The sequence below is a fragment of the Pipistrellus hanaki genome (assembly GCF_964339955.1).
Source record: "Pipistrellus hanaki genome assembly, chromosome: 1".
Classification (NCBI taxonomy): Eukaryota; Metazoa; Chordata; class Mammalia; order Chiroptera; family Vespertilionidae; genus Pipistrellus; species Pipistrellus hanaki.
In genome coordinates, this window is record NC_140503.1 from 1948497 (window position 1) to 1971094 (window position 22598).

At 66.1% G+C, this 22598-nt stretch overlaps 1 protein-coding gene across 4 annotated transcripts; it reads right to left on the reverse strand.

Annotated features, from left to right (window-relative positions):
* Window positions 1–7514: 7514 nt before the first annotated feature.
* Window positions 7515–20169, reverse strand: EXOC3L4 (exocyst complex component 3 like 4). 4 transcript variants are annotated; one of them, XM_084888902.1, is made up of 12 exons: window positions 20027–20169; window positions 16091–16523; window positions 14725–15364; window positions 13803–13914; window positions 13480–13602; window positions 13085–13185; window positions 12818–12898; window positions 11308–11422; window positions 10299–10418; window positions 10052–10204; window positions 9519–9640; window positions 7515–8703 (listed from the first exon to the last, which is right to left on the reverse strand). In XM_084888902.1, exons 2-12 carry the CDS (start codon window positions 16506–16508, stop codon window positions 8505–8507), a joined length of 2184 nt encoding a protein of 727 aa, XP_084745028.1. In that variant the 5' UTR covers window positions 16509–16523; window positions 20027–20169; the 3' UTR covers window positions 7515–8504. The 4 variants fall into 4 exon arrangements, with proteins under 4 accessions (XP_084745028.1, XP_084745029.1, XP_084745030.1 ...); XM_084888903.1 differs by lacking the exon at window positions 20027–20169 and adding an exon at window positions 19776–19871; XM_084888904.1 differs by lacking the exon at window positions 20027–20169 and adding an exon at window positions 16935–16957.
* Between the last annotated feature and the right edge of the window lie 2429 nt (window positions 20170–22598).

Sequence of the window (22598 nt, forward strand, 5' to 3'; positions counted from 1 at the left end):
AAGGGCTCCCCTTGTGGGACCCGGGCCGGGCCGGCCGGACAGGCGCCGGGGGGCAAAGCCAGGGCCCAGGCAGCCGGGGCTTGAGCCCACTCAGCTGGCTCTGTCCTCGCCGTGCGGCCTTGAGCAGCTCACCCCCTCTCTGGCCTCAGTCTCCCCTCTCAGCCCGGCTGCCAGGCCAGTTACGGGGTGGGGAGAGGGTGCTGGCGGAGAGACCCCAGCGGCGCACCCTGGCCATGGCACATGCCAGGAATCCCTGCCCTCTGGAAAGGACAGTCATTCAGGAATTTCCCGGCTGAGCCGCTTCCCTTTTGCTGCCTCGCCCCTCTTGTTTGCTCCCTGACCCCTCACCTCGGGGGCAGCTCCCCCGTGGGCCTGGGAGGGTGGCAGGGCGGGTGGGGCGGGAGGGGGTGCCCCTGGGGACGAGAACTTCCTCTTCCTCTTGGGTGGCAGTGCCAGGCTTGGGCTTGGACACGGCCCTGTCCCTGTTGGCTTGGGAGGAGGGGAGCTCCTCCGCTCACCCTTCCCCTCCCTGGCGCCGGCATTTTTCAGAGAAGCCAGCGAGGGGCTGGGGGGTCATCCCATCTGCCCCACAGATGATGGGGAGCCGAGAGGCCAGGCCCCAGGCCATCCAGCTGCCAGGGACCCTGGGGATGAACCGGGCCTGTGGCCGCATTGTGCAAACCTGCTTTCCGGTCAGGCTGCCGCCGCCCACAGATGGGGACACCTGTGAGGCTCGGGTGGCCTGGTGGGCAGGGCCGGAGTGACGCTCTGCAGGACACAGCCTGGACCGCAGCCCGGCAGCCTGTCCCTTCACGCTTCACCTGAGCAGCAGCCAGGCCCGGCGGGTGGGGGGGGGGAGGTGAGGGGGTGGGAGGTGAGGGGGGGAGATGAGGGGGGGAGGTGAGGGGGGAGGAGGTGAGGGGGGAAGGGGGTAGGAAGAGCTGCCTGCCCTTGTGTGCTGCACCAGTCACTTCCCAAGGGCAGAGGGTGTCCGTGAAGCCCCCGTGAGGGAGGCCCTCTTGCACGGGCAGCGCTGAGGTGGTGACAGCTGGGGGAGGAGGGGCGCTGACAAGGCCGGAGCTATTCTTACTCCTGACATATGAGGACCTGTCCTCCCCAGGCCAGACCGTCCAGGGAGAGCCAGCCGCGGGCCAGCCAACAATCCACCTCGGCAGGAGGGAGCGTCCGATGCGGTGGGAGTGCTGCTGGCCAGCTGCTGGCCCTCCCTCCCAGCTCCGTCCCGTGTCCCTCCCCTCGGGCTCCGGCTGCGAGGAGGGTGTCAGCAGGAGCCGTGGGTGGCCCGCTGCCCACTGTGACCAGGGCCCTGGCCCCACCACACGCCTGTCGCTCTGCCTCCCTTCCCTCTGCTCAGCAGTGACGCTGACCCTGTCTTGAGACCTGTGGCCACAGATGCTTAACAAAAAGGACCATTCGATCCCGGACGCGTGCAGCTGGGCGCGTGCACCTTCGCCCAGTGGTGCAGCCAGGGCCGCGCCGTCTGCAAACTTTGTTCACTGTGAGAAACCGGACACTGCCCCTCCCCTCCGCCAGCCCCTGGCGGCCGCCGTTCTGCTCCACACACTGGCCCTTCTGAGGGCCTCGCGGAAGTGGAGTCGCACAGGGTCTGTGCGTGGGCGCGGCTCCTTTCTCTCAGCGAGCTGTCCCCACCGTTCGTCCCTTCCCGTCCTCTGGAAGACGGAGTGCCGTTGTTTGTCACGGCACCGGCGGGCACGGGCTGCTGCTGCCTTCGGCTGCTAAGCACACGTCCGCCCGCAGCCTGCCGTCCATTCTAGGGCAGACCGCTGACTCCGAGGACTCGCAGCCCTGAGGGCTTTGCCGTGTTTACTGCTCCCATGGGTAAGGTGACCGCCAAAGTGGGACGTCTGGTCACCTTACCCATGGGGCAAGCCTCTGAGGTGCGTGCTCCCTCGTAGCCCCTCCACAGGCGGACACTGAGCACCCCCCTCTCGGACAGGCCCTGCCCCGTGCTGGGCGCCCAGCAAACATCGCCCCCGGGCGGTCAGTGTGGAGATGCAGTTCTGCGGACTTGGGTCGCAGGAAGGGGCTGCCAGCAGGACAGCTTGGATGCAGACAGGAGAGGTTTTACTGCCTCCCACTTTGTTTACATCTTTGAGGGGGAAAGTTCCAGGATTTCATAATCTTGTTCATTGACTGAGTCTTCCCCTGCTCCCTCTGGGGCCCAGCCACAAGGGGGTGGGGGAGTGAGTGCCGGCTGTGCCGGGACCGTTGTGGGGGGTCAGGGGACCTTGCTGGGAGAAGCTCCTGGAAAGGGGCCTGGAAGGCAGAGGGCACATTCAGGCCAAGGCTGAGGGTCTCACAAGAAGGAAGGGCTGCGGTCGTGGGGCCGCTGCCCCCGGAGGGGGCGCAGGGGGGTACTGACGGGGGGGGGGAGGTGCTCCCCAGATCAGGAGGCCAGGGCCCAGCCTCCCGAGGCCCGGCCACTTCCCTCTGGGAGATGACTTGCATTTCCACACTGGCCCGCCAGTCCTGATTCTCCCTCCGCTCCTCAGGCCACCGCCTGACGGGGGGACCCTTCCGGGCCTCCTGTTCCCTGGGGTGCCCCTCACTCACTGCACCGGGCAGGCCCTTGTGCCCGTGCTGACAGAGGAGGAAACTGAGTCTCGGAAGAGTGAAGGAGCTAGCAGGTGGAGGCCTTGAGGCTGGGTCTGTGGCCACAGGGAGGTGTCACTGGCTTGGGGTCGCTTACAGCTGCACAGTCCTGGGCCGGGGTCAGTCCCGGGCACCCTCTGCCTCGGGGGCGCTTCCCCACGTGAGGATGTTTACTTGTGAACACCCCCCCCCCCCAGGAGGAAGCCAGGCCCCACGCTTCCTTTTTTGCCTGGCAGTTGGGGAGACAGGCCGGAGGAGAAATGGCTTCGGCGGGGCCATGGGGCAAGAGGATCCCAATGCTTGGCCTCCCACGCAGCCAGTACAGGGCTCCCGGGAGGAGCCGCCCCTCCCGGAGCCAGGGACTTCTCCAAGCCAGCCCCATGGCCAACTCTCCCCAGAAGGCCCGGCTTATGCAATGGCTTTTGGTGGTGATGCAAAGCGGTCAAGCCCGGCAGCTGCCCCTCCCGGCCTGGGCTGCCCTGGGAGCCTTCCCCTAGCCCGTGTGGTTTCCAGTAAGTCATGCTGCTCTCACTGCGCCCCAGATGGCAGAGGCAGGGGCGCTCCTGCAATCCCAGCGCTCTGCAGGCCTGGGCCAGGGCCCAGAGGCCAGGAGGCTCCCAGAAGACAGTCCCAGCACAGCTGGCACTCACTCCCCGCCTCCCCCGTCCCCCATGAGGCTGGGCCAGGGCCCAGAGGCCAGGAGGCTGCCCAAAGCACCGAGGGCCTGACTTTCCCGGAGCCTCGGAGCTGGGCTCTCCTCATTGACGCTTGAGAGCTCGGGGTGTTGGCTTTGGAGAAGGAAGGCATAACTCACACTGGTGTTTTTATTTTATTATTATTATTATTTTTTAATATATTTTATTGATTTTTCACAGAGAGGAAGGGAGAGGGATAGAGAGTTAGAAACATCGATGAGAGAGAATCATCGATCAGCTGCCTCTTGCACAGCCCCTACTGGGGATGTGCCCGCAACCAAGGTACATGCCCTCGACCGGAATCAAACCTGGGACCTTTCAGGCCACAGACTGACGCTCTATCCACTGAGCCAAACCAGTTTCAGCTATATTATTATTTTTTAATAGATTTTTATTGATTTCAGAGAGGGAGAGGGAGAGAGAGAAACATCAACGATGAGAGAATCATTGATCGGCTGCCTCCTGCACACCCCTCCCCCACACCCCTCCTTCCCATTGGGGATTGAGGCCACAACCCGGCACGCACCCTAACCAGGAGGTGAGCAGTGACCTCCTGACTCAGAGGTCAATGCTCAACCACTGAGCCGCACCAGCCGGGCTGCATAGGTGTGCTGAGACATGTGGCTTCACCCCCGGGGCCTCGTCTCCCCTCCTGGGGATGGTGGCAGGTGGCTCTGCCAGGGAAGGCTGCAGTGCCCGAGCACGCAGCCAGCAGCACCGGCTCCGCTCCCTCCGGACCCTGCTGCCAGCCAGGCCCTCCGGAGCCACATTTGCATTTTTGCAGGAATGCTCCCCATTTCCCCCGGGGAGACAGCGCCCGGAGAGGCGGAGTCCTGCCCAGAGTTACTCAGCTAGGAAGGTGCCGAGCTGGGACCTGGAAGCTGACCCCTAACCCTGCTCGGAGGGAGGGAGGGAGCCGGGCACAGGGCTCAGGACACATCCTCTTCCCTAGGATCCAGAGATCCATGGATCCCTAATTTGGGAACTTTTCTTGCCCCGCCCCCACCCCACCGCCCAGGGCTGCCCCGACCGCCCAGCACAGGCGGCTCCTGCAGGTTTCCCATCAGCCTGGCTGTTTACTCCGAGGGCCCGGGAAGGACGGAGGAAGGAACTGGAGACTTACCTACCATATTTTCCGGCGTATAAGACAACCCCTAATTTTACAGTCAAAACATAGGTTTAGGCCTGTATTCGCTGTCTAAGACTACCCCCCACTTCCGAGGCAGCACCAGTTCTTTTTTTAATAGACCGCCTCTCTGACTCTGGCCAATCTGAGCAGGCTTTTCACTAGAACACAGTGTAGCTTCGGGTACAGAACATATATAATTTGCATGCATAAAAAATACGGTATATCCTCCTTACCACTTCTTAATCTTGAACTAAGCAAACAGACCACTCTCCAAGACATATCGAAATCACAGATGAAAACACGGACACGTGTTACCAGCAGCGAACAGGTGTGGTGTAGTCAGCCTTGGCAGGGGGAGGGCCCAGGAGTACAGGGGCCGGGTGTGGGCCTGACATGTCCAGTCTGTCCCCTCCAAGCACTTCACTACAGCAGAGGTTCCGGGAGGCCAGTGTGACCTGGTGGCACCAACTCCCAGCACACCCCCCTGGAGGCCCAGGAGGGGGCCTGCACTCTGTGTGCCACGGTGCCCAGCACAGAGCCACTGCCCAGCACTCTCCCGGACGGGAGGGGGGAGGGCAGGGAGCAGGGGGAGGCCGGGTCCCTGCCCCTCCCCCCAGGCCTGAGCACAGACAGACCCTGAGCACCATGGGGGGCCCTCTTAGTCTGGGGGTTTCTAAAGGGACTTTGTGGCGGCAAAGGAAGGAACTGAGATTGGGGAACAGGTTGCTCTGGGAACCAGCAGTCTTTCGAAGCAAGAGAAGGGCTGCGCATAAATGGATACACTAGACAAGAAACAAACTTAGAAGGCATGGGGAGCCAGGCGGAAACCCTTCTCTAGTGGTGGGCTCGCCAAATCTCCGGGCCCACGGCTTTTTATTTACACACGAGGGGCCTGATGCACGAAATTTGTGCAAGAGTAGGCCTTGTTCCCCCTGGCTGGCTGCTGGCAGGTACCCGAGACCAGTTTTTGTTGTTGTTGTTGTTTTTGTGTTTTTTTTTTTTTTAAATATATTTTATTGATTTTTTACAGAGAGGAAAGGAGAGAGATAGTTAGAAACATCAATGAGAGTCTCCTACTGGGTTGTGCCTGCAACCAAGGTACATGCCCTTGACCAGAATCAAACCCGGGACCCTTCCGTCCATAGGCCAACGCTCTATCCACTGAGCCAAACAGGTTTCGGCCCCAGTTTTTTCTTGCAGCCCCAGAAGGTCGTCCACACTATGCTTTTATTATTATAGATTTTGTCCTTTAGCAAAACAAACATACATATCAAAGGTAAGGTTTGGTAAACAGTAAAAGATTTATCAGGTTAGGGGAACCCCTGAGCCATTCCGCCAACGTTGTGTCAACAGAACAATCGGTACATAGCTTTTAGCCCTTGCTAAAAGCCCCAAGGTCCATCAGCCTTCTAAAGGACTTCTTGCATAATTAGGACCTGCTGGTCTTATGACCTCCAGCACTCCTGGGCCTGGTGAGGGGCTGTCCTGTGCACAAAGACCCCGGGAGGTGCAGGGCCACACAAAGGGGCCTGCAGCCATGGGGCAGGGCTCAGCCTAGCTCTGCACTTTCCAGCCACAAGACTGTAGGCCAGGTCCTTGGCCTCTCCGGGCCTCAGTTTTTCCAGCTGTGAAATGAGGCACTGTCTGTGACTCCCAGGCTGGGGCGGGTGACATAAATGCCAGCCATAAAGCCAGGCCCGTGGCCCCGCTGTGACTGCATGTTCACAGGGGCCAGGGCAGGCCATGCTCTGCTAGAAAAAGCTGGGAAGGCCCTGGGTGCAAGGCTGGGGGGACTCTCAGTGGCAGCAAAGCCCGAGGTGCATGGGGCAGCGCGGGGGGAGGCCCCAGGAGGACTGAGCAGCCTCCTCAGGTGCAGGGGGCACTGAGGCGGACACCACGCTGTCTCCGAGCTTCCAGGTTCGGAGACAGGAACTCAGAGTTTCCTGACAGGAATTCCATGCCTGGCAGGCCCAGTGCCTGTTCCTGTGAGCCCAGCGGCGTCTGGGGGCTGGAGCCAGCTTCCCAAGGCCGAGTGGGGACAAGCCGCTCCTAACGAGGGTGCAGCTGGGGAGGCTGGGGCCACGGGGTTGGCTGAGGGGGGGACACTCTGGGTGCTTCAGGCCCTGGGCTCTGGCCATTGGTCATTCTGTCCCAGGGCTGGGTGGGGGCTATGCCCAGGATCCTGCCTTCCTCCCGGTTACCAGGCCCCATAGGCCCTGCAGAGCCAGAGAACTTGGCTCCTACTGTCCAGGCCAAGCGTGGGCTAGGGCCCGACTCCAGAGCTGCTTCCGGACGTGCTGGCCAAGTTGTCTGGCTAATAAGGAAGTGTGTGTGTGTGAGAGAATATGCGCGCGCGTGTGAGTGTCCCTGGAATGTGCTGGCCCTGGTCCACAGGGAGGAAGGAGGGACCGTGCCCAGTGTCTGTGTTCCTCCTGGGGCAGGACAGTCCCGGCTGCGGTCCCTCCAGGGGTTCCTGGTCCTGCCTCTGCCTGGCACCCTCCTCCCTGGCAGTGCCCTCTCCTCCCTCTGCTGGCTTCTCCATGGACAGGATCAGCTGTCCATCCCGGAGCTGAGGGGCCTGGAGTCGGGGCCTGCCTGTGAGGTTTGGGGGCTCCAGCCCAGGCCCCCCTGGAGGTGCAGAGGCAGCCTCCAGCCCAACCGCAGCCAGGGGGAAGCCCAGTCTGGGCTCGCACCCCCTGAGGGCCCCCTCCCCGTGGCTGAGGCTCCAGGCCTCCTGTGCAGGCACCAGGTGTGAGGCAGGGCCAGGAACACTCTGCTCTGCTGGCTGCCCCCTGCCCCGCCCACCCCCACACACACAGGACTGCTGCTCACTGGCAATTCTGGAATATTCCCTGCCCCACCCCCAACCTGGAACCTGAGACCTCCAACCTCTCCTCTTCCTCATTCCACCCCCACCTTCCCTACCCACCCCACCCGATTCCCACTGGGGAGGCCTGGGCACTCTCTCTCCCCCACCCCACCTCCAGCCCCTGAGCACCCATGAGGGGGCAGCCCTGGTACCTCCCCCCCCCCCCCCCCCGGGGCCCCACCGGACAGCCCTGCGGTGCTGCCGCCGGGGAGGGCGCTGCCTGGCCTCTGCGCGGTGACGTCTGTGGTGCCGGGAGGTGGGCCAGGGCGAGACACGGCCCCTGGGCCCCTGCGGCCTTTCAGGACCCTCGCCCTGTGCGTGGGAGGCAACTTCCTGGGGCTCCCAAGGGGCCTGGCTCCAGAGGGATAAGCTGAGGCCCGGCAGGGAAGTCCCGCCCCTGCAGTTACCTGCTCCCTCTGCAGCCATGGTCAGGGCCAGGCTGAGAGCCAGTGGGGCCTTGCAGGGGTGGCGGGGAGGACACACCTTTACTGCTGCCTGTTTCCTGTCAACCCCTCACCTCCACGCCCAGGTTCCTGCCAAGCTGAGGTTGCCAATGCAAAAGGGTTCCCAGCAGCCTCCCCGGAGGGCTGGAGTCAAATTTCAGTGCCGCTTCGGAGATGGGGTGAGGCGGGTGCAGGTGCCCAATGGAGGGATCTCCTTTCAGCGCCCTCCCCTCACTTGCCTGGCAGGAGCCCCACAGCCCGAAGTCCCCGGTGTCTAACCCAATCCCTTAGGCTGCACAACAAACCCCGGCGTTTCCTAGTGTCCGTCCTCCCCGCTTGCTGAGAGAGAAACATCGACCAGTTGCCTCCTGCACGCCCCCTACTGGGGATGTGCCCGCAACCCAGGTACATGCCCTTGACCAGAATCGAACCTGGGACCCTTCGATCCACAGGCTGATGCTCTATCCACTGAGCCACACCGGTTAGGGCTTGGGTTTATTTTTAAAAACTGTGTCTCGCGCTCAGACAGGGGCGGTGCCGGACAGCAGGGGCGGGAGCCCCAGCCCCACGCTCCCCCGCAGATGCCGGGAATGCCTCTCTCCTTGCTGTCCCTCTGCCCGGCGGCCGCGCGTGGCTGCGGATGGAAGTTCCGGCCTCCGGCTTAGAGGGGGGGTGGCTGAGGGGCTCAGGCCGGGGCCAGTGGCTGAGCCTCGCCGCCTGCAGCGCGCCCTGCGGCTCTAGATGCAGGTGATGAGCACGTCCACGGAGGTGGGCACCGGGACCTCCTCGAAGAGCACGCGGCCGCCCGCGGTGCCCGTGCCGGTGCTGGCGCCAGCGCGGCCCGCGCTCAGCAGGTCCTGGGCGCGCTGCAGCAGGCGGTGGTTCCGCCGGCGGCCCAGGCGGCGCAGCGCCAGGATGGCCAGCACGTGCTCCCGCCTGCGGAGACAGGCCCTGGTTGGAGACCCAGCACCTCCGGGACACCCCGGCCGGAGAGGGGAGCCCCTGCTGGGGCAGGTCTGACAGAGGAGCTGGCTGGCGTGGGGGTCCGGCAGGGGGAGAGAAGAGGCCGCCCGCGGGGGACGGGCCTAGGCAGAGGGTCAGGAACTCCGGGATGGGGAGGAGCCAGGGAGGATGGATGCTGTGCAGGGGGCGCAGCCAGGAGCATCATGGGAGGGAGGGCCGCCCTGAGAGCACTGTGCAGGGAGCCCAGCCAGGCAGCATGGAGGAGGCCTTGTTAGTCACCCCTTCCGGGCCAGGCCACCCCGCCTCCAGGAGCCTGGGACGTCAGGGCTGCTGGGGGCAGGGGAATCCCGGGGCCAGGAGCGGGCTGTCCACTCTGAGGCAATCAGTCAGAGACAGCCGGGCAGGAACGCTTCACCCTACCATCCCCTCCCCACGGCATGGCTGGGACTTCCATGGTGTGATGACTCGCCCTCCCTTCTCCCCCACTTCCCCCAAGCAGAGCCTGCTTCCTCCGGGCAGGGCCCCCAGAGAGCTTGTTCCCCAAACAACCCCGAGGGAGGGGGGGGGACATGTGCCCACCATCAGGCACTGAAGAGGCCCGGACCCCGCGAGATCCCAGAGTACCCCATCCCCCACAGGACAGAGTGAAAACCAGAGAGATTATGAGGCAGGGGAACCCCCTTTTCCAGGCGGCCCCTCACCTGCTCACCTCCAGCTCAGGGAAGGCAGAAGGCCCCGCCCAGGGCCCGCGGCGCCCTGGGAACCCCGGGCAGCAGCGGGGGACAGACCTGATGTCGGGGTAGCTCCCGATGAGCGCCTCCAGGTGCCGCTGGATGTCGTCTTTGTAGGTCTCACCCAGGATGTCAGCCACGCTGGGGATCGCCTGGTCCAGCCACGCGGCCTCGGAGCCCTGCGGAGGCAGGGAGGCAGGGCTGGCCACCTCCGGGCCCCTCCTGCGGCCCTGCCTGCAGCCCCTCCACAGTGCAGCCCCCGCCACGACCCCTTCCTGGCAGCATCACCAGCCCTGACCGGGTACGCTCAGGGTTCCCCCTCTGCTCAGAGGGTAAACTGAGGCCCCGCCGGAAGTGCTGCCTGGAGTCAGAGCCAAAGCCAGGGAGGGTGGATGTGCGGGGAGGAGGCCCTCCACCCTCACTCTGGGAGCGCCATACAATGTATGTAAATATATGCAAATGTTGTGCAGCCCCGGCCCCGGCCCCGCCCCTCTCGCAGTGGCCCCGCCCCAGAACTCCGGGAAGCGGAGGGGAGGGGATGTGGGAGCGGAGGGGAGGGGACGGGACCGGAGGCCCGCAGGCGCCCTCACCAGGCCCTGGAAGGTGTCGCTGATGGCCTGGGCGTCCAGGCCCATCTTCTGGGAGCCGGTCAGGCGCTCGGCGCCCCGGAAGCGCTCTGGTGGCCTCAGTGCCTGCGCCAGGTACTCGCGGACCACGTAGCGGTGCACCTCCTGCAGAGTCTCCTGGGCGGGCGGGGGGCGGGTCAGGGTCAGGGTCAGGGTCAGAGTCCGGGCCTGGCTCAGGCAGGAACCCGCCAGGGCCACCCCTCCCCAGTACCTGCGCGCGAGGCGGCACCACGCGCTCCAGGTGGCCGGCAAAGGCCACCACCTTGTCCATGAGGGGCCGCAGCGTGTCCTCCGTCAGCCAGGCCTTGGTGCACAGGAGCCTGAAGAGCGGCTGGGCGAGGACGAGGGGGGCCTTCCAACTGTGCCCCCACCCAGTAGCGCCTCCCCCGGGGCCATGCGGGGCTCCTGACAGCCCGTCAGGGAAGGAACCCTGGGGGTCTCGGACCCCTCTCCACAGTGCCCGGCGGCCCTATGCAGTCATGGCCAGGCCCCCCAGGGACCCAGGGCTCCGGGGCTCGGTTTGGGGTTGAGCCTGCAGCCAGGTCTTGCTGGGGAAGGGGCCTGGTTTCTTTCTTTTTTATTTGATTTATTTTTATTTTTTAAGTGATAAAGTTTTGAAAAATACATTTTTTAATTGATTTTAGAGAGGAAGGGAGAGAAACATCAATGAGAGAGAATCATTGGTTTGCTGCCTCCTGCACACCCTCTACTGGGAATGGAGCCTGCAATCCAGGCATGTGCCCTTGACCAGAATCAAACCCAGGACCCTTCAGCCTGCAGGCCAGCACTCTATTCACTGAGCCAAACCAGCTAGGGCTCTTTAAAAAAAAAAAAAAAAAAAAAAATTACTGATTTCAGAGAGGAAGGGAAAGGGAGAGAGAGAGAGAGAGATAGAAACATCAATGAGAGAGAATCATCGGTCGGCTGCCTGCTCCAGGCCCCACACTGGGGATGGAGCCTGCAACCTGGGCATGTGCCCTGACCAGGAATCGAACCCTGACCTAGTTCCTAGATGGATGCTCAACCACTGAGCCATGCTGGCTGGGCAGGCCTGGTTCCTTGACTACAGTCTCCAGGAAGTAGAGACTGACGTTCCTGCCCAGCTGGGTCCTTGTCTGGGCACCTGCCCCGGAGTAAATGAAGTGTGACTTGGGCCCCGGGCCCCAGGGTGCGGGGCACCCACTGGGTGTGGAAAGTAGGCAGAGGGCCTGTCCACTCACCTGCACGTCGTGCTGCAAACCCTGGAGCAGCCGCTTCTGGAAGATGCCAGTGGCAGCTGCCAGGGGCTGCTCCAGCCCCGTGAAGGTTCCTGGGAATCTGGCCAGGAGGTTGGTCCTGGGAGGGGCCAGGACAGGTCACTAAGTAGCGAGGGTGCCGGACAAGGCCGGCATGCAGTTATGGGCTAGGTGCCAGCAACTCCGTCCCTTAGACCATAATGCAAAGGGCCTGGGCCACGCAAGGTGGTAACCTGGGAGCAGCGCCATGTGAGGGGACGGAACTACAGCTCCAGGAGCCAGTCCTGGAAGCATAGGGCCGGGGCCTGGGGGTGGCCCCACTGCACCCAGGGTGCCCCTGCGGCAGCTCTAGGCCAACCCGCCATCCCTCTGGGACACGCAGCCCAGCCCAGCCTGGCACGGGCCCTCCTTGGAGCCTCAGGACCGCCCCCTGAAGGTGCCAATGTCTCATCTCAGTGTGGAGGCAAGTGAGGGCTAGGCTATGCCCAGTGCCCGGTGCAGGGACACAGAAGGGCAGGCTAAAATGCCGCCAGGGCTGGGCCAGAGGCTACCTGCCAGGGGTAGCGAAGGGTCCCTGGGGCTGAACGGACAAGCTGGACCCAGATTAGAGGTTTTCTCATTGTGGTCTTGCTTCGGATTCAGACCGGCCTGGTTATGAGTCCGGCCGCAGCACGGACTGGCTGCAGACGGTGGACAAGTGGCGTTTCTTTTCTAAGCTCCCCTTCCCCATCTGCACACAGGGACGCCGCCCCAGGGTGAGATGCTCCGGGCAGGTAAAGCGCTGGCACGGTGCCTGGCACATCCCCAGAGTTCCTGAGGCCGCTATGCACGGACTCTCCACGGCACTGAGTCCCAGGCGGCCGCGGTCTGACCTCCCTGGGAGAGGTCAGCAAAGGAGGCCAGAAAGCGGAAGTGACTTCTCTCCAGGCGCACACAGCCAGCAAGTGGCCGAGCTGGATCTGAACCCAACACAGCTCAGTCTGTCCCTGCCGCAGCAGTGCCCCCACAGCTGAGGATCCTGAGCCCTGGCCTCGGGTTGAAGGCACAGAATGGGGCAGCACTGCCAGCCCAGAGGGAGGGCCTCTGGCTTCCGGGGGCAGAGTGGCCCAGGCCTCACTCCCAGAATAACCCCGCTTCCCAGAAAAGGGAGTGTCCCACGGAGAAAGAAGGCTGCTGGGATGCAGGGAGGAGAGACATGGAGCCACATTGGCTGGATGTGGGCAGGGTTGGCAAGAGACGGAGAACGCTGGCTGGAACTTCTCAGCCTCTGCTCAGCCTCGGCACTCTCTGCATCTCTTCCGGGAGCTCGGCTCCGCGGTGCCCAGGGGCCCGCAGCGGGGACGGGGCAGGTGAGGGGCATTTCTGGAGGCCTCCCGGAATCCCCCATGCCCGGTTCAAATTTGTCTCCTTTGCGTGCGCCTTCCCGATTTCCAGAGCTCGCGCGCCCCCTGCTGACCGCGCAGGGCACCGCGCCGAGGAGGAGCGGGAGACCCACCTGAGCTCCTCGAAGGCGTTGATGTAGGCGCCCAGGTGCGGCTCGCTCACCGCCTCCGACTCCAGAAACGTCTTTTCAAACCTGGGGGCGGGAGCGCAGAGGCCTGGGGTCCTCCTTCCCTTCAGGACCACCTCCCCTCCAGTTCCCCCCAAACCTCGGGCCTAGGGATGAGGCTCCCCGCCCCATGGGTCCGGATCTCCCACTGAGCGAACCGGCCGGGCTCTGCCGGGAGACACCACCACCCGCCCAGGCGAGGACGGCGCGCACCTGGGCAGGAAGAGGCCGAGCGCCCGCGCGCAGATCCGCAAGGTGGTGGCCTCCAGCTCCGCCGAGATGGCCCCCGCCGCCTTCACGTGCTCTGCCACCAGCTGGGAGCGAGGCCACGCGTGAGCCCCGGACCGAGGCCCCTGCCCCCAGCTAGTGGCTCCAGCTGCCCTGCTGCCTCGCATCGCGGCTCCAGCTTCCGGCCACCTGAACGCGGGGGCCGGCTGGGAGCTGTGGCCTGGAGTTCCCCGCCTGCCATGCCACCAGGGGCCCCCATCCCGCCCCACGTGGGCCTTCAAGCTCCGGCCTGAGTCGGGAGGAGGGGCTGGGTTTTATAGCTGAGGGGCCGCCCAAACACCGCCTGGGCCAAACACAGCCCCCGCCCTCCCGGGCCGCACCATGTGGACGTCGATGGACAGCGACGAGTGGTACCGGTCTTGCAGCACCTCCGGGGCCACGGCGGCTGCCCAGCGGCTCTGCTCCAGCTGCAGGATGCTCTCGAAGCAGCTGGCGATCTTGGTCTGGGGGGAAAGGGCGCCGTGAGACCCTCCCGGAGGGAGATCGGGTGTCCCCTACTTCAGGAGCCGCGTCCTTGGCTCAGGCCTGGGGGGAGGGGGGGAGGAGGTGGGGATTGGGGGGGTGGAGCCCCGCATTGGAATCCTGGGCAGCCTGGGCGCTCAGCGTAGGCCCGCCCCCCGTCGCCTAGCCACGCGCGCCTCACCTCTAGGAAGCTGGTGTAATCGCTCTCCAGTTGGGCCCACACTTCTGGGGCCAGGAGCGGGGGCAGTGGCTCCGTGGACAGAGTGAGGTCAGGGGCGTCCAGGAAATTAGGGCTGGAAGGCAGGGCGGGGGTGATGAGGCAGCGGCTGCCCCCGCCCTGCTGGCTGGGCTCAAAGGGTAACACTCTCACCACCACCCCCCGCAGAGCCCCAAACCTGGGTCTCCAATCACGCCCCACCTCACCCCCAAGCTTGTCCCTGCCGGTTTCCTGGCTCCGGGCCAATCAGCTGTGTGCGCACAGAATGCACAGGAAGGGCTTCCTCCTGGACCTTGGCCAGGCTGCCTCGGAAGTGACCTCTGCCCTCCTGGTCAGAGTCCACCCCAAGCTGAGCTCTAAGCGCCCCGGTGCCACGCAGCTCAGTGCCTGTCGCTGCAGACCCCCCCCCCCCCCGCAGGGAAGCCCAGAGAGGGGCGTGTCTCTCAGAACACGTGACTGCGCCCAGGACCCTCCTCCCACGCGCTCTCCCCCCTGTGGCTGCGGGAGGCGACCCACCCGTCACCCTGCAGAGCCGGGAGCGCCGGCCGGTGCCCTGCGCCTCGGGGCACCGAGGGAGGGCGTGAGGGTAACATCCAGCCCACGCCGAGCAGGGAGAGCCGGCGGTTGCGTCCCGCCTGGAGGGTGCCCTTTCCTGAGTCACGTGGAGGCACCCTGTGGGCTAGCACGGGCCCTCCAGCGGGGTCCCTGCCCAGGCAGGGACGACCCCGGACGGTCTCCAGTTTGGGGAGCCGGCCCCTGGGGGCCCCTTGTGAAAGCACTGGCAGGGCACACCAGGGCCTGGAGCCCGCGGAGAGGGTGCCCAGAGCCTCCGGGACTCCCGCCATCGCCAGCCCGCGCCCGGGAAGGAGGGGAGGAGAAGCCGCACCTGCCGTAGACGTTGGCGGCCCAGTCCAGCAGGATGTAGAGCTGCTCGCAGCCGCGGGCGTCCCGCGCGAGCTCCTGCAGGCGCTGGGCCACGGCGCCGTGGTAGGCGCGCAGGTAGGTCTCCCAGGCCGGGAGGCCGGCGGCCGCGCACGCGGGCTGCACCTCCCGCCGCACCTTCTGCAGGTCGCGGCGAACCAGGCCGCCCAGCTCGGCCAGCAGCCGCGCCAGGCCCGCCGCGCCCTCCGCCGCCCCGGCGCCCGCCGCCCGCACGCGCTCCCCCGCGCTCCGCCGCACCGCGTCCTCCCAGAGCCCGCGCCAGCGGCGCGGCGTGCGCAGGAAGTCGCCGTCGGCGGGCGGGCCCGGGTGCGCCTCCTCCTCGGCGCGCACCACCTGCGCCAGCTCGGCCAGCGCGGCCGCAGCCACGCCGTCGGGGCCCAGCGTTTCGCGCACGATGGCGCGGATCTCCGCCGCCAGCCCGTCGTAGTGCAGGCACACGTCCATGGCGCGCCGCGCGAAGCCCGTGGGGTCCTGCTCGAAGGTGTGCGACGCCTTCTCGGCCACCAGGCGCGCCTCCAGGCGCTGCAGCTGTTCGAAGGCCGCCAGCAGCTGCCACTCGGTGATGAGATCCGCCACGGATTTGCCTTTTCGCCGGGAGGCAGGAGAGGGGCGGTGAGGGCACCCCAGGCTGACCCCGAGCGGCCTGCCTGGCCCCGAGCTCCGCTGAAGGCCGCTCCAGGAGCAACATCCCCTACTGCCCGAACCCCCGGAGTCACGTTTGAAGAGGCAGAACCCCAGGCCCAAGCCTGGCTGCAGACAGCATGCGGATCAGCCCCTGCCCCGCCCGCCTGCACCCTGCTCCCGCCACCCCAGCTCTGCTGAGCCCCATCTGGACCTCAAGTGCAGCCCCTCCTGCAGGCCCAGGGGTCAGACTGCAATGCCCAGGCTGCTGCCCGTGTCCAGCCGTGGGAGCACTTTGTGCGGCTCCTGCTCCGGGCCAACCCCATTCTGGGAGCCTCTACCTCCCCCTGGGCCCCTCCAGGCCGCCATGGCTCCCAGCAAGCTCTGTGACCCCGTGACCTAAGAGGGCGGGGCCTTGCCCATCACCCTAGTCGGGCCAGGAGCCAGGGAGGCTGGAAGAGGCCAGGGCTCTGGAGCCGCAAATCTAGATTCAAATCCCATTCCTCCCCTTCCCAGCTGTGAGACGTGAGAGTCACTTCATCTCCCGCGCCACAGAAATGCCAGAGGAATTTAAAATGCAACTGTGCGGGGCGGGGGCGGGGGCGGGGCTGGGGCGGGGGCTGGGGAGAGCCACCAGGCCCGGGCTCCTGTCCCGCCCTCTGGCCTCGGTTTTCTGGCTTAGCCCTCACCTGCCTCGGGTTCCAGCTCCTGCGGCTCCTCTTTGGGCGATGCCTGCCGGCGGACACCATCGATGGCCGTGGAGGGCTCCTCGGGGCCGGGGCCGGGGCCTGGCGCAGCAGGGGCCTGGCCCGGGTCCGCCGCCGGCCTGTGGTCCTGGGAGCGCCGCAGGGACCGGAGCAGGAAGCGGGAGCTGCGGCGGAGCAGGCCCGCGTCCTCCTCCGCGGCCCGGCCCCCGGCCCGCTGGCTCACCCGGGAGAAGGCCCGCCGGAAGGTGCCCAGGCCTGGCATCGAGGCCTCCCGCTGGGCGCTGGGTGCTTCCCCGCTGCTTGCCCGCCGAGTGCCCTGCGCTGGGGGCGGCCGCTCCCCGGGCTCCTGGGGGCTGTGCAGGTCCGGCGCAGCCGCCGCGGTCCGAGGTGTGGTCAGCATCGCGGCAGCGGGGAGCTGGGGACAGGAGGGGGCGCAGGAGGCCTGAGCGTGCCCAGCCGTGGGGGCGGGGCCTGGTGGGGGCCCAGCTGTGGTCAGGGAAGCTTCCCCCAGGAGGTGGGCCCGGGCTGTCAAAATGGCAGCTCCCAGGCCAGTGCTGTCTGTGCCAGGCTGCAGCCAGTGCGGAGAGGTAGACGGCCACTTCCTCCAGGAAGCCCCCCCACACCCGCTCCAGGGGTCTCCCCCAGGTGCACATCCTCACCGCTCTGCCAGGCCAGGCCCTCCAGCGGAGTGGAGAGGGGAAATGGCATGCAGTTCCTGGGGCCCAGCCCGAGCCACGGTGCCCTGGGCTGGACCCTGGGCTGCAGGTCCTCAGGCCTGAAGTGCCAACCGCCACCCCAGGGCTCACCGCCCCCAGGCCCAGCTCACCCACGTGGCCTGTCCGCCTGCTGCTGCTCAGGGGCCCTCAGACGCTCTTGGGAGCCCCCTGCCCAGGGGCATCGGAACCAGAGGGGGAGGGTCAGCTTGAGGGCAGTGGAGGAGGCAGCTTATCGGGGACTCGCAGGCCCGGGGACGCGGTGGGAGGGGCCCTGGTCTATATTTAACCAGGAGCGGGGGTGCCCGAGGCAGCTTCTCACCCATTCATCGCCCCCATCGCAGGGAGGAGAGGGTCCCTAGGCTCTGGGGGTGCAGACCAGAGGCTGGCCCTGGCCACCCAGAGCTTGGGGTACCCCCACCCAGGCCCCCCAGGCTCTGGCACATTCCCTTTCAACCAGCACGGCTGTGCTTGGCTTCCAGGCTGTGGGTTAAGCTCTGGGAGGGAGAGGAGAGAGCCTTTTGTGCCAGCGGGACCGGAAGGAGGTCGCAGCAGGGCTGGGGGGCAGGGAGGGGGGCTTAGCCTCAGAGAAACGGGGGCAAAGGAAGGGCAGGACCTGCTGCAGTCACTGGCCCCGAGGCTGAGCCCCAGCTCCCCACCCTCACAAGGGCCAGCTGAGGGCCAACACCGGGTCCTTGCACGTGGGGCAGGACAGGCCCTCACCCCCACCCCTCACCCAGGGGCCAGCAGAGGCCTATCTTCACTCGCAGAGGCTGCGGGCAGCTGGCAGGAGGCCCTGCTGAGGGAGGGGCAGGCCAGATGGCTGACGGTGCTTTGTCAGCCCCACCCAGGCCACAGGTCGCGGTCCTCCTTGGTGCCAAGGATCAGCGACCCTGCCCTGACCCAGACCCACCCACACAAGCCAGGAGCATTAGCACAGGGGCCAGGGCCCCTGCTCTCCCCACTCCCCGCGCCCTCAGCACCCAGCAGGGGCAGGCGTGGCGGTGAGGACCGTGCCAGCTGGCAGAGGGGCCCAAGGTGCGGGCAGCTCCCAGATGCCAGGAGGGGGGGTCAGACTTGAGGGTCTCCCCGGAGCTTAGAGGCAGGGGATTACGGGGGCAGGGGGCAGCTGGGGACTGGTCTCCTGGGAGATTACTTGGGGCCCAGCCTGCTCAAATCAGAGCTGCAGCAAAGGCCCATGGGGCCCAGCTGATCCCCCCCCCCCCCACCCGGTGGCCCTCCTGCAGCTCCCCAAGCCATTCCTGACCTCCCTGAGCACAAGGCGGCCGGCCACCCCTACTCTAAGCCCCACAGAGGCTCCCACCGCTGGGGCCACGCCGGGGAGACCTTCAGCCTCACCTGCAGCGCCCTCACCTGCACCCACCGCTCTGGCGCCTCTCAGTCCCGCACCCCTGCTTCTGCGCCCTCTCTCGCCTCTCGCTCTTTGGTCCCCAAATCTGACCTGGGTTCAGGACCCAGGGGTGCTGGCGCCCCGCTGCTGTCTGAGGGGCCCTTGGACGGTGCTGCACCACCTGTCGTCTCAGGGGCACTTGGGACTGTCCCCTCCTACTGGCCTGAGCCTCTGGGCACCGGCCGCCTCCCGGTAACCCCGGAGCCAGCCGCAGGAGGAGGGAACCCTCGGTGTCAGGTCGCCCCTACCTGCCCCGCACTGGCCTCTGCGCACCCCTAGGGCATCTCTCTGGCTCCCTGCCCCACTGCCCTGAGTGTCCAGAGGCCCAGCTCCAAGGCCCAGGAATCCCAGGCCCAGCCTGAGCCCTGACCCCGCACGCCCAGGTGAGGCCAGCGCAGCTGCAGAGCCCGCGGGAGGGGCGGCAATGCCACCCAGGAGACGTGGGCATTGGGAGCTCCCATCGGGTGCCACTGACGGTGACCAACAAGTGAGGCCTGGGCTTCCTCCCCCCCTACACCCGCCTCAGCGCCACCCCTGTTCCTAGACCTGCCCCCCCCACACCCAGTCTTCCCTCAGTGCCCATCCCACCCCCAGCCTCCCACCTGCCCTCGGCTGAGCCATCACCCGCCCTTGGAAGCTCCACACCAGCCGCTTCAAGCAGGTGCGTGTCCCCCAGGCGCCCGTGTCTCCCTCTCCCCTCCCGCCTGCCGTCCCCCCTCCCCTGGTCCCAGGGCCTGGCTCCTTCCTGGGCCCGGATCCTTTCTCAGAGCAGCTGGTGGAGAGAGGGGATCCTGCGGAAACACAAACCTCCCCGAGACCCTCCTTGCACGCTCGCTAAGCTAAGCGTCTCCTGAAATAAGACAGGTGTGTTCTCACCGTGCCGTCCACACTGTCTGGTAACGCTATCAGGCAAGAAAAAGCAGTCAGAGGGGAAATGGGGGAAGCGCCTGGTAAAACCGTCATTATTCACAGGAGACATGATCGTCCGCTTAGAAAACAGCTCCCCACGCCCCCGGAAAGCCTGACTCCCCGTCCATGGCCACACACATCCTGGTGAGACCCTCGGGGCTGCCGTCACTCAGACTCCCCTTGGCTGGCGCTCAAGCCTCTCTGGCTCCCCCCACGCCCCACCTCTGAGCACCAGAAGCACTCACCTCTCCCCCAGTTCGCAGGGCTGTGCCCTCTGCCCACAGTGACTCCCCCACCTCCCCGGCTGCCAGCTCCTTCAAGGCTCCTCAGGGCTCGGCACAGTGACTCCTCCTCCCAGAAGCCTTCCTGGACCCGCTGAACCGCAGAGCGCACTCAGCACCTCCCGCTCCGATCTGGTCTGGCCCTGGCAGGCCTTCTCCCGTCCTCAGGGACAAGCACAGGGTCTGGGGCATCTGCCCTCTAACCAGGGCGCCCTCAGAGCAGGGTTGGGCCTGACCCATTGGGCAGGTGCCCAAGGAACACAGATAAGCCGTCTAAGGCAGGGTGGAAGCCCGTGGTGTGCCCACACTTCCGTGCATAGGTCTAAGTGTGCCCCCTTGCGTGCTCCTCTGACCTAGAAGGTCTGTGTCAGCCGGTCTGCGAGTGCTCTCCCCAAGTCCGTCTGTCTGTGCCCGCACGCGTGTCGTATGTCCCTGCCTGCCTGTGTGTCCACTGTGGCTTAGCTGGCGCGCTGGCCTGGGCTCCGAGTGGAGCAGAGGCCATTGGCCGGAAGGCCCCTGGGAGGCCCGGAAGGTCCTCTCTCCCGAGTCCCCGCCCACCGGCCCGGTGCCCGTCACCCTCCTGCTCCACCTGCGTGGGACGTACCTGCTGAGCACGGAGACACTGGCCCTGGCGGGACAAGGCCACCAGGAGAGGCGGCGGAGCGCGCCCCAGCGCTGCCAGCGGTGCGGCCACTGGAGCAGCCAGAGCCAGTGACAACAGCTGGGACTTCCCAGCTGCAGCCAGCAGCCAGCCACTGCCTTGCCCACCAGCCCCTCCCCCAGCCGCCCTCCCCCCACTTTCACTTTCAGAAGCATTCCAGCCCCTGCCTTTCCAGCCAATCTCTCCAACCTTTGAGTCCTGGCAGCCCGGCCGGGCTCAGGCTGCGGCTCCGGGACCAGGAGGCGGCTCCAGAGCAGTGGACGCCCCTGGGGCCAGCTCCCACTGCCAGCTCCCCCTGCGGTCAGACCCCGGCCAGCGGGACCCTGTCCCACTGCGCCCTCCGGGACAGAGGTGCCAGCTCCAGGCCTGCCTGCCAGGCTCAGACTCGCCCCAGGGGGCCGCCTGAGAGCCAGGAGAGCAGAACCATGGGCCCGGCTGGTGAGGGACACGGGGGAGGGTCGCCCAGGGGGGGACAGGTGACAGCACTGGGTGCACTGGGCTCCCTGGGCCAGGTCTGCCTGGGAGAGGCGCGGGGCAGGCCCAGGACTCCCAGGCCCAGCTGAAGAGCTTCCTGGGAGGGAGGGCACGGAGACTTCCCAGAAGAGGCGCCCCCGCCCTGCCGAGGGGCATTCCGCCCGGAGCGCCCTGAAGAAACCTAGGGAAAACCCAGGAGGACAGATCCAGGCCTGTCCCACCTGGGCGGGAGCCACCGGGCAGGGGGATGACGGAGACAAGCTGTGGGCTGGTGTCGGAGGCCCGCAAACACAGACGGTATTTCTCCGGGCGCCAGAGGCTGGTGGCCGGGGCCCAAGTGAGCCCAGGGCTGGTGCCTCCTGAGGCCGCGCCCCTTGGCTTGAAGGTGGCCATCTCTCTTTTCTTTTTAAAAAATATATTTTATTGATTTTTTACAGAGAGGAAGAGAGAGGGATAAGAGAGTTAGAAACATGGATGAGAGAGAAGCATCGATCAGCTGCCTCTTGCACACCCGCTACTGGGGTTGTACCCACAACCAAGGTACATGCCCTTGACCGGAATCGAACCCGGGACCCCTCAGTTCGCAGGCCGATGCTCTATCACTGAGCCAAACCCATTGGGGCGGTGGCTGTCTTCTTCTCGTGTCCCTGCGTGGCCTTCCTTCTGTACACGTCTGTGTCCCCTCTCCTGATAAGGACGTCGGCCATGTTGGGTTCGGACCCACCTGCTGGCCCAGGCACCCACTCTGCCAATGCAGCGCCTCCTGAGTTAAGAGACCTGGTCCCAGCGTAAGAAATGTTTGAGCGAAATCCAGCCCTTACCCGACGGGAAGGCACAGGCTGCGGCAGCGCCTCTGCCACCTGCAGGTGGGCCACTGGGGGGGGGGGGGCTATGTTGCCACATCTTCCCTGGGAAGCCCTGGGTTTCCCACTGGGGTGATGAGCCCCCTGAGCCTGCGTGCCCCTCTGTGAAGTGGGGTCGTAAGAGTCCCAGCTCCAGCCGCCGGGCACCCGCTGGCTGGGTGGGCCGTCCCCCTCGCTCCGGCTGCCTGCCCACGGCCTCCGTTCCCTGCAGCTTAAGTGAGGGCCGGACAGATGGGAGGGGCGAGCAGGGTTCCAGAGACAGAGGCGCCCTCCCAGGGCTGCTCGGGGGGGGGGGGGGGGGGGCTCCTGCTGGGTGCCCTGTGGGCAGGTGCCCTCCACCCTCGCTGCACTGGGGCTCTGACTCAGAAACACAGGACTGCTCACGGCCCAGAGCTGGCGCGAGAGACCAGCCTCCAGCCTCGGTTTCCACCTCAGAGGACTGGGCATCCCCTGGGGACAGGCCCTGGGGGACCCTCCGTCGGACCCCCCCTGCCCCCTCGCTCACAGGGCACGTCCTGGGACCTCCACCCGGCAGACAGGCCCCGGAAGGCTGGTGGTGCCCAGGGCTGGGGTCGCTCCTGCACTCCCCCCCCCCCATGCCCCTCCATGCAGGCAGTCACCGAGGCTGGCTGCGCCCCAGCCTGCCCAGGCGAGGCCAGTTTTCAGCCAGAGGCTGTTACGCGTCTTCTATTCCACATCCCTGTCCCTGTTGCTTCCCCAGCATTCCGAGCGGAATCCCCCTGGAAAGGCCTGAGACAGGGGAGCCTGGGCCAGGGCCCGTCTGGCCGGTTGGGGGACGGCAGACGGAGGTCGGAGGTCGGAGGTCGCAGTCGAGGCCGGGCTGCACCCTTGGGAGAGGCACTGCTGACTATGAGCCCTTTTCTCCTCCATGAAGTAGGGCTGCTGTGAGTCTAATGGGTTCGCCTCCGCAGGACCTGGTTCCAGGGGGAAGGGCAGGGCTCGGACCCTCAGCACCCAGTGCCCGTCTGACCCCGGCGCTCCTCACCCCCGTGCGGAGGCCACGGGCAGATCCCACCGGAGACGGAGCCGGACTGAGAACCGGAGGCCGGGGCTCCATCCTGGGCCCCCACTGGCTGGGGATGGCGGAGCTCCCGGCTCCAAGGTGGTACCGCCAACACCAGCGGCCCGTGCGGAGGCCCATTGGGCGGGGCGGACGG